This window comes from Trichosurus vulpecula, chromosome 1 (genome assembly GCF_011100635.1).
Source record: "Trichosurus vulpecula isolate mTriVul1 chromosome 1, mTriVul1.pri, whole genome shotgun sequence".
NCBI lineage: Eukaryota > Metazoa > Chordata > Mammalia > Diprotodontia > Phalangeridae > Trichosurus > Trichosurus vulpecula.
Window position 1 is genome coordinate 7,807,452 of NC_050573.1, and position 9,985 is coordinate 7,817,436.

Consider the following 9,985-nt stretch of genomic DNA (forward strand, 5'->3'; position numbering starts at 1 on the left):
GACTTTTTCTGGGTTACTCCTACATACAAACAAGCCTAGTGCCCCCCTCCCGCCAATCTGTGTACTTGTCTCCCTTAGACTGCAAGACCACCTAAAGAACAGATTCTGTTATTAATGTGATTAGTCCTGCTCTGTGCCAGGCATGACACAAAGCCCCAAAGAGACAAAGAAAAAGCCAAAAGAGTCGCAACCCCCAAGGAAATGACATTCTAATGGGAGACACAAGAACATCCAATGACATACAAAGCAAAAACCTGATAGCCTCAGTGGAGCAGGCCCTGGCGGCTGCAGAAGGTGGGCTTGGGGTTGAGTCATAGAAGAAGATGGGGACACTAAGAGAGGAGGAAGGGGAGTGCTGGCGGCATTAGGGAGGAGACTACATCATGCAGGGAGGGCAGCAGAGTGGAAGTTGTCTGAGAAGGCTGGAAGGGGGCTGATGGTGAGGACCTTTAAATACCCAACCAAGGGCTCAAGGTTGGTGCCAGAGACAATGGGGAGACATGAGTTTACCGTGTAAGGGGATCCCATGGTCAGACCCACACATTAGGAAAATCCCTTTGGCCGCTGTATAGCACATGGCCAGGGCGGGAGATGGGGCACGCGGCAACATGGGTGAGGTGGCCATGGCCACAATCTGGATGAGAGAGGATGAGGGTCATATATGGGGAAAGTAACAAATGCTGGAGGGGATGTGAGGAAATCGGGACACAAACATACTGTCAGGAGAACTGGGAACTGCTCCAGACATTCTGGAGAGTGATCTGGACTTCTGCCCAGTTATAAAGCTGTGTAGACCCTCTAGCTAGCAAGGCCACCACTGGGTCTGCTTCCTGAAGGGATCAGGGAAAAAGGAAAAGAATCCACATGTTCTAAAACGTTTGTAGCACATGACTAATGTGGAAATGTGTTTAATAGACTTTGGAATTGATTGTGTGACGTGGGAGATGCTGGGCACGAGACCGTTCAGTGTGGCGTGCCCACATCAGAGAAGGTGCTGCGCTCTATGAGCAAAGCAGAACTGAAACAGCTCAAAGCAAACACAGGATGTGCAAATTTAGAATATCCACCCCAAATGTTCACATGGGCTATCTGTGTCCGACCTGTAGAGCACTTCGAGCTTGTGTTGCTGTGATCAGCCACAGACACTGAAACTCGACTCCAGCATGGTGATGTCATTTTGGTCCTCTTCAAGAATGAAGGACGACCACCAAGAGAATGTTGTTCCAAGGTGACTGTGAATGACTCAGCTGTTCTGAGCACTAGTGACATTCAAATAAACCACACAAGTATCATGAGGGAGGATGCTCTCCACCTCCAGAGAAAGAACTGAGAAACAGAGCACGGTTTTACATAGATATACATATCTGTGTCTAATGATGGCCTTCAAAATGAACAGAAAATTCTTTTTAAAAAGCAGAAGGGGACATACATGAATTGCCAAGTCAACAAGCCTTTCTGAAGCTCTTACCATGTGTTTCCACAATCCGGCTAGCAGCTTCTGTGGGGGTGTAAGATCCACCCACAGCCAGCACCCAGAAAGCTGGCAACAGCACAGGTTCTTTTGATCTGCTTAACTAAGGAAAGCAAGGTGAAGGGGTTGACAAGCTTACTTTAATCCAGCATACAAACAGCATTCACTTAGTTCAGGGGAAAAAGCCAGCACACTGAACTTCAGAGCAAAATACAAACAAATTACAAACATCAACAGACAAACCCAATACAGATTCATAGTTGCCAACATCTAGGTTCAGCCTGGGAGCTCAGAACAAGGACTGGTCCAGAGTCACATGCACCACCACTGCTGCGGGAATGAGCTCCAAAGAACAGACAGCCAACCCCTGGTTTTTATATCTTTTTTCAGCCTCAGGAGTGAGTCACACATGAGGCGGACTTAAACTCATGTGGTCTAAAAGCCTCTGCTCTCCCAGACATGTAAACTAGGCCCTCCCTGGAGTTAGCCCCACCCTGGGCCCCACCTTAGTTGCCAATCCACACCCGAATAGGTTTTACACCTAATAGGGGTTTGGGCCTGGGGCTTAGCACCTAGTAAGGATTACTCAAGGAAAACAAAGGCCATTTTGCTTACCAACACAATGAAGGGTGAGAGTCAGGAGGTAAGAATGGTACCTGAGACTGTACACCTGAGAGACCAGAAGAAAGGGCATTCTTTAATCTTAAAAGGGAAATTCAGAAGGGGGTAGAATTTTGCGCAGAAGAGAGAATTCTGTTTTGGACACACTGAGTCTGACAAGCTCGATGAGGCCTGGAGCTCATGAGAGAGACTAAAGCTGAGTATTTAGATCTGAGCATCATCTGCCCAGAGATGAAAATGGAACCCTGAGGAGCTAGTGAGCTCATCAAATGAAGAGTCTGGATAGAGAGAAAGAGAACAATGTCGTGAAAACCCAGAAAGAAGAAAGTATACGGGGGAGAGGATGGCCCACAGCATCAAATGCTACAGAGGGATCAAAAGGGAAAGAGGTCTGAGAAGAGTCACTGGGCAGCTACAAGAAAGGATGCTCCAAACCACTCGTAGGCCTCACTTCACACCCTGCAAATGGGCCAAGACGACAGAAGACAGGAATCATTCATGCTGGAGAGGCTGTGGAACGACAGACACACTAGTGTATTGTTGGTGGAGCTGAAAAATGGCATGACCATTCTGGGAAGCAGCTTGGAATTATGCAAATAGACTGAGGTGTCCAGCACCCCGAACTTCAGAGCAAATGCAAATAGAAATTACAAACAGAAAATACTGACAGATCAAATAACACAATTCAACAGGCAGGCTTTATCTAATCAAGACATCACATACGTGGTTACCAAAAAGAAAAGCACATCTGAGTTTTCTTCAAAGACGGGGATCTCTAGCAGCTACCCCGAGTCTCCACACCAACAATCTTCCAGTGAGTGAGAGCCCCAAAGCGCTAACCTCTGAGTTAATACACTCTGTTCAGGGTCAAAGGGCATCACAGCCATGGGACTCAAACCCATGTAAACTAGACCTTCCCTTGAGGTAAACAGGTCATCAAAGACTCCCGATTTAATCAAAGAAACAAAGGCCAGACTCATCAAAGGCGCTTAATTACATAAGTGCTCCGAAAGAGAAAACAGTAAAAAAGTGCTACCCTGCTTAACCTTACACTATGTTAGCAAAGAATCCTAGTAGGTACTCACTGACCAGGGAACAGATAAACAAGCTGTGGCCCACATGTAACAGAATATTCTTATGCTGTAAAAAATGATAGATACATACGTTCGATAGGAATGTATAGGTAAACCCTCTATCAGACTGCAGGCCGTCTTGGGGAGGGGGAGGGGAAGAAGGTGGAGAAAATTTAAAACTTATGGAAGTGAATTTTGCAAACTAGAAATAGATAAACTTAAAAAAAATGATAGATACAGAGAAGCTGGAATAGATCTAAATGAACCGAAGCAGATGCAGTCAGCAGAACCCAGGACACAATATGTACACTGCCTTTAACGATGCTCACAGATAAAACAAACACACAAAAAATTTCCAGGGATTTGTCATCAAATTGTAGAAAACAAAGCTGGCTCCAGAGGAGGGGCGGGAGATGCCCCTCTGAGCCCAGCTCCCTGGCGGAACAGGAGGCCACAAGGGTTGGGCCTGCACTGATCTTCAGGCTTTTTCAATATACTGATCAGATATGCTGATTTTATCACTTTTAACCGGTCTTTAAAAATACTGTTTATTATATAGGATGGCTATCTGGGCAGAGGAAGTAGAAGGATTCTGGGGAAAACTCTGCTGTCAAAAACAAAAACATCAACAAACAGAGTGAATGCTGGTCACTCGGGAGAGGGGACGGTTTTGGCTGAACGATGGCAGTTGGGAGAGCAGGGGAGGGCAGCCCAGCAAAGGCAATGAGGGCCGGGGGGCCTCTTCCCCTCCAGGGGACCCGAAGCTGTGTAGGTAAGTAACAGGCAGGCGCCAAACAGAACTGCAGCCTCTTGGATGTCTAACAAATGGAACTTTGCCTCCCTCCAAGTTGCGCCCATTAAGGCTGGCTCTCCCTGCTGAAGACAAACACATCGGTGTGTGGGGGCCTGGAACATCTCTTCCTGCCTTACTTCGGAAAGGTTCTATGGGTTCACCAACAAGCGGCAATCATACTTGTCCCAGCCTGGAGGAAGCGCTTGCAATTTGGAGAGACCCCAGCCCAAGGGCTGCAGCACCGCCCCTCCCCTAATGGGAAGCTCAAGATCAGGGACACTCACCTCAAAGCAGATGTTTTCCCCTTCTTTATCACAGTCTAGCCAGAGCACGATGTAGTCACAGCCTCTCCCTTCCACCTACCAAGTAAACCAAACTTCACTGAGATTTCTGTAAAACCAAAGAAACTTTCCCTACCTCCCCCCGGGCTGGCTTTGGCTCCAACCCTGCTCCCATCAATGGCTCAGGGCAGGAAGGTTGTGAGCATTCCTTCACAGCTCTGAGAAGTGGGGATATGCCTGGCCCAAGGTCCCCCAGACTGGGGATCCTACCAAGAGCCCCTGCCTCCCCCAGAACCACAAGCTCCGGCCCAGGATCTCAAATCCACGCCCTCCATCGAGGATCTAGACCCAGCTCTGCTGCTACTGCCCAGCCCCCCTTCATGCTCTGAGCCTCAGTGTTCTCAACTGTAAAGTGGAGATTATAAGAGCCACACTCTGCCTCACAGTGTTAAAATGGGAGCTCCTATGATTCTACTAACCAGCCCTCAAAGAGTGACCGCGTCCTGAGCTGGAGGCAAGCCCCCTAGGGCAGATCCCACTGTGGGTGAGAGGAGAGAGAGGAAGGGGTAGCCCTGAGAGGGGTGGTGTGGAAGGCGGCTAGGATGTAACCCCAGGGCCAGACACCAGAGCCCACGACTGTAGGGACACTCAGAGGACACGCTGTCCCATCCCCATCGAGACAAAAAGAAGGCCTGCCCAGGGGGCACTAGCCACCCCATTCCATACAGGAGAATTCTTGGTTTTTTTTGTTTGTTTTTTGGAGGGGGGAGGGCAGGGCAATTGGGGTTAAGTGACTTGCCCAATGTCATACAGCTAGTAAGTGCGCCAAGTGTCTGAGGCTGAATTTGAACTCAGGTCCTCCTGACTCCAGGGCCGGTGCCTACTCACTGCACCACCTAGTTGCTTCCTGGGAATTCTTACTACTAAGAATGAAGAGTACTTTGTTACTGCTCAGTCTTTTCATTCAGTCTTGTCAGACCCTCCATGACCCCACTGGGGGTTTTCTCGGTGGTTTGCCATTTCCTTCTCCAGCTCATTTTACAGATGAGGACGCTGAGGCAGGCAGGGTGCAGCGATTTGGCCAGGGTCACCCAGCCAGTCAGCCTCTGAGGACAGATTTGAACTCAGGTCTTCCTGACTCCAGGCCTGGTGCTCTGTCCACACTGCATTACTAGCTGCCTGAACAACACTTAGGTGGCACTTCAAGGTTTGCCAAGGGCCCTTTGGGGAGGAGAACAGGCTTCCACCTAAAGAGCACAAACAGGCCTTGGCAGCTGACGCCCAGAGGCTGAACAGAGCAAGGGTCTTCCCTTCCTTTGACTACACGAAGCCCTTCAAATGCCAGAAAGAAGAGAGAGAGACCGAGCGCAGCTGGACTTGAAGCCGTCCAGAAGGGGGATGGGCTTCCACAGACTCAAGGGCCCCGTCGCTGGAGGTCTGCAGGTGGAGCCTTGGCTGTGGTGCTGGGGCATCCCTCGGAGGAGGGGTGAGATGCCCTCAAGTCTGGGCTTTGGGGGCAGCAGTGAGGAGCAAAGGATTCTTCTCCAGGCAAGGCAGAGCTGGCGGCAGCCTGCAGGGTCATCTGGCCTGAGCAGGGAGGAAGCCGACGGGCCGGCCTAGGACCTCAGCCGGAGGACCGACGCCTCGCTGGACCCCCGTGAACAAAGAGGGGTGGTGTGGATCAGTGGTCAGAGCACTGAGCTTCAATCGGGTAACCTGCACTCAGAGTCCAGCTCTGACACACCCATCAATGCCCTGAACCTCGATGTCCTGTTTAGAAAGTGGGTCCCCGATGTCTATCCTCCCTCTTGCCCCACCAGGGCTGCCATGGTGAAATCAGCCCTCCCAATATGACAGCCCTTCAGCCACCACACACCTGGAGGAACTTCACCATGCTCAGCTTAGGGTTGGCCTCCTTCTTCTCAGTGGGGGCTTTGCTAAAAAGCTCTGCTGGGTCCACTCTGTCCCAGTGGTTATACTTCCCTGAAAGCCAAAATGTTGCTAAGTGAGACACTCTTTGGGAGTGTGACGGCCTCCGCCAGGCCACCTGAAAAAGACAAAGGCTAGGAGGCTGGGTCTGATGGTGCACCAATCAGTGACAGGTGGGGGAGAGGAATGAGATTCTGGCTCTGCTGGCTAGGGGACCCCAGGTGCCTCACTTCATCTCTTCCAGCTTTGGACTCAAGAAATCTGGTGCTGGTTAAAGTCCTCTGGAGATGTTAAACAGGAGCCATCATTCTCATCATTTAGTCCCACCCCTAACTGCAGAGGGGCACGAGCTGGGGCCCCTAGACGGGAAGGAACTTGTCCCAGGTCACGAAACGATTTAGAAGGACCAGAGAATGTCAGAGCTGGAAGCCCCCTCGGTGACCCTGGCCAAGCCCCTTAACCTCTGTCTGCCTCAGTTTCCTCACCTGTAAAATGGGGATAAAAACAGCCCCTACCTCCCAGGCTTGTGGTGAGGATCAGATGAGGTAACCTTCCTGTCCAGGTTTGTTAAGGCTGCCCCCTACCAGGGCTCCAGGTAGGGCCCCTCTCCCTTCTGTCTCTGCATCTCGGGCACCACAGGCCACAGCAGGTGCTCCTTAACACGCCCGTGGACCAGGATGCCCCCTGCTCAGAGGCACTCACTGCCCCCAGAAAGGACACCCTTGTCAGCCCGCCCGCCTGCCCATCCCTGACGACAGCCCCAGTCTGGGGTTCTTTGCTCCTCAATGCCAAGCTTTCTCCCGACTACACCTTTGCCTATCTCGCCCGATCGGTCCTGCCAGCACGCCTTCCCCCAGACTTCGAAGCTCGGCTCTGGGGACCCCTCACCCAGGAAGCCCGGGATCGCATCTTCCTGAACGCACTCTCCTCCAGCACCGAGCACAAGCTAGGCCTGCTGGATGCTGAGCTGGACTAAAGCAGATGGAGCCTCACCAGTGAAGTCCAAGGTCATGACGTGGCCACAGACGGACGTCATCTTGAAGCGGACAGTCTGCCCGCTAAAGGATCCGCTGTACTCGTGGACTGAGCAAGCTCCATTCAGGCCCTTGTGCGAGGACATGTTTCCTGGGAGAACAAAACAGTTATGAGGAAGGAGGTGCTGGTGACAGCCCAGAGCCTCAAGTGACTGACCAGCATCAAGGCTGAGCCCACCTCCAGCAATGGGGCACGAGATGTCAAGAGTCCCAGAATCTTAGATGCCTCGAGTATTAGGGCAACAGGGACCTTGGGCCTTCAGTCTGGGCAGCCCAAGGACCCTCTCAGGATGATGGTTTTAAATGCATAAAATAAACTGCACAGGACCACAAAGAAAACCTATTATGCTGAAATGCCCTTATAAAAGCTTTTTTTAAAACACAAAGTCACAAACCCCAGGTAAGGAACACTCGCTCCAACCCCTTCACTTGCCAGACTAGGAAGGGAGGCCGTATTCACAAAGCAAGCTGAAGACGGAGCTGAGACAAGAACCCGGACCCACCCCTTCTGGCAAGGCAAAGATGCCAAGATCTCTGGGGCCAGATTCGATTCTACTCCATTTTCTCTTATCTGAGCACAGAGCATTGGCTCTGCGGATTCACCGAGCCATTTCCCACTCCTTCTTCCAGCAGAGAAACGGCCAGAAGGTGACGAGGTTTTCCTGTTCAGCGCAGGGGGAAAGGCTGGGGAACCCAACATCCCCAAGCCACCCCTGAGGTGGGGTCTCCTGCATCCTGGGCCAGGGCCCCTCCCCCTCTCTGGGGACACAGGATCCTTCCTGCCCACGGCCACCATCGGTCTCAGAGAAGGCTGGAATGAAGGAGCCTGACACGGAGCCCACCAAACTGCCCTCATTCCAGGAGCGAGGAAACGAGAGTCAACTCCCCAAACCTTCCCGTCCGGTTCCTGCGGGAGGAACCTCAGGCTGCAGCGGAGGTGACACAGAACCCGGGAGCTCGGGCACAGGCGGACTGGAGAAAAGTGGGGGGGCCCCTGGGGGGCTTGGCCGGGAACCTTCAGGGGAGTGGGAGACCCACCTTCCAGTACGGGAAGGGCCCCCCCAGGGAGCGCAGCGGCCTGCCCTCCGGTCAGCGACCACACAGGGTGGAAAGACCCCCGCAGCCCAAGAATCGCCCGATGCCGGGGGGCAAGGAGGGTAACGCTGGCAGGGCGGGCACAAAGAAGAGGGCTGACCGGATCCTGGCTCCTCCCTGCCCAGGACCCCGGCCCCCAGGAGGGCACGTGCGCGGGCAGTAGCCCGGGCAGGACCTCCCCCTCCGCACCAGGACCCCCGCCTCCCACCGGCCGGACCCGGCTCACCCCTGGACAGGATCTTGGCGATGGACTGCGCCAGGGACGGCTTCTCAGCCACCATCAGCACGGTCTTCATCTTCGCGGCTGCGGGCTGCGGGATGCTCACGAAACGCTCCGGCTAAGACCGGCTCAGACCCCTGCGGAGAGGGCGGCCTCAGGCTCGGCTCCCCTGCCACCCCGGCTCAAGCCCCTCTCCAGCCTCAGTTTCCCCCTTTGTCAAAGGAGGAGAGGAAGCCTCCACGCCTCCCCGGGCGGGCCGCCCCTGAACAAAGGGGGCTTTGGGGGCTCGCTCCGCACACGCACATGCGCCTGGAACCCCCCATTAGACTGGGGAGGCAGAGCCCGCATACAGTGGGCGCATAATCTGTGCTGAAGATGGGGGTCAGCCTAAGCTCCTTCTCTGCCCCTGCTCCAGGCCGCCCCCCCCGCACCTCCCCCCAATCCCCCAGGCCTCGGCCAGCCCAGCCCAGGAGGCTGAGGGGGAGCGGGGGGAGAGTGCCGGCCCATCCCCCCCCCTTCTCTCTAGCGCCCCGCCCCCTGGCCCCGCCCCGCCCTCGTTCTTACGGCTCCCACTACTCCTCAGGCTCCGGCTTCGGCTCCGGATGCGGCTCAGGGGGCAGCCATCGCCTCAGACGGGTACTTCCGGCTCACCAAGGGCACTTCCGGCGCAGCCGCCCGGTGTCCCCGCCTCGGGGGCCGTCGTGGCGCGCTATTGCGCATGCGCACTGGAGCCAGGGCAGGCGCACTCCAGCCTAGCCCCGGCCGGAAGGAGGCGGAGGCGCATGCGCAGTAGAGCTGCCCAACGGGGGAGGCGGGGTCCAGTGCTAAGGGAATGGCTGGGGGCGTGGCGCTGGGCAACGGTGCTGCGTTTGGTCCACGTGGGAGACAGAGAATTATTGTCCCCACTCTACAAGTGGTGACACTCATGGTCGCTTACGAAGTGTCAAGTCGGATTTCAATCGATTATTCTGTTCCAAGGCTTTATTAAGCACTGACTGTGTACCATGCACTGTGTCAGGGGCTGGGTAGACGAAAACCAAAAGCGTGGCCCACGCCCTCGAGGTCACATTCAGAGGGGGAGACAAAGCCCCCCTCCAGCCCAGGCTGCCCCCCATCTCACACATCCCTGCTGCCCCCGCCCCCCCCCCCCGCCCAGCCACCGCCCTCCAGGACCCCCACCCCTTCTGGGCTCTGCAGTCTAGCTGTTGACCTCGGGTCCTCGGGCTCCTCCAAAGCTACTAACACTGTGTCTGTCTCTCTGTCTAGGTCTGTCTCTGTCTCTCTGTCTCTGTATCTACGTCTCTCTCTGTCTGTTTTAGTGGCCACTCAGCAGCAGCAGCCTGGAAGCTTTAATCTGTCCTTTTTTTTCTGAGCCGGGCTCGTTTGCCCCTCCGGAGGTGGCCTGGTGGTCCTGCGCTCCCGGGGGCTCGCCATATTGGTGTTAGACTTGGTGCGGACACCTAAACCG

General features: G+C 54.3%; 1 protein-coding gene across 1 annotated transcript in view; it reads right to left on the bottom strand.

The window, feature by feature from the left end:
• TOP3B (DNA topoisomerase III beta) overlaps window positions 1–9,244 on the bottom strand; it is a 35,052-nt gene extending 25,808 nt beyond the window's left edge. Inside the window, exons 1-5 of the mRNA XM_036741053.1 lie at window positions 9,082–9,244; window positions 8,524–8,654; window positions 7,162–7,293; window positions 6,116–6,222; window positions 4,243–4,317 (exon numbers count right to left, since the gene is read on the bottom strand). Of these exons, the coding sequence (XP_036596948.1) occupies window positions 4,243–4,317; window positions 6,116–6,222; window positions 7,162–7,293; window positions 8,524–8,593 (384 nt within the window). The 5' untranslated portion in view covers window positions 8,594–8,654; window positions 9,082–9,244. The remainder of the gene's footprint in view (window positions 1–4,242; window positions 4,318–6,115; window positions 6,223–7,161; window positions 7,294–8,523; window positions 8,655–9,081) is intronic.
• Window positions 9,245–9,985: the final 741 nt, after the last annotated feature.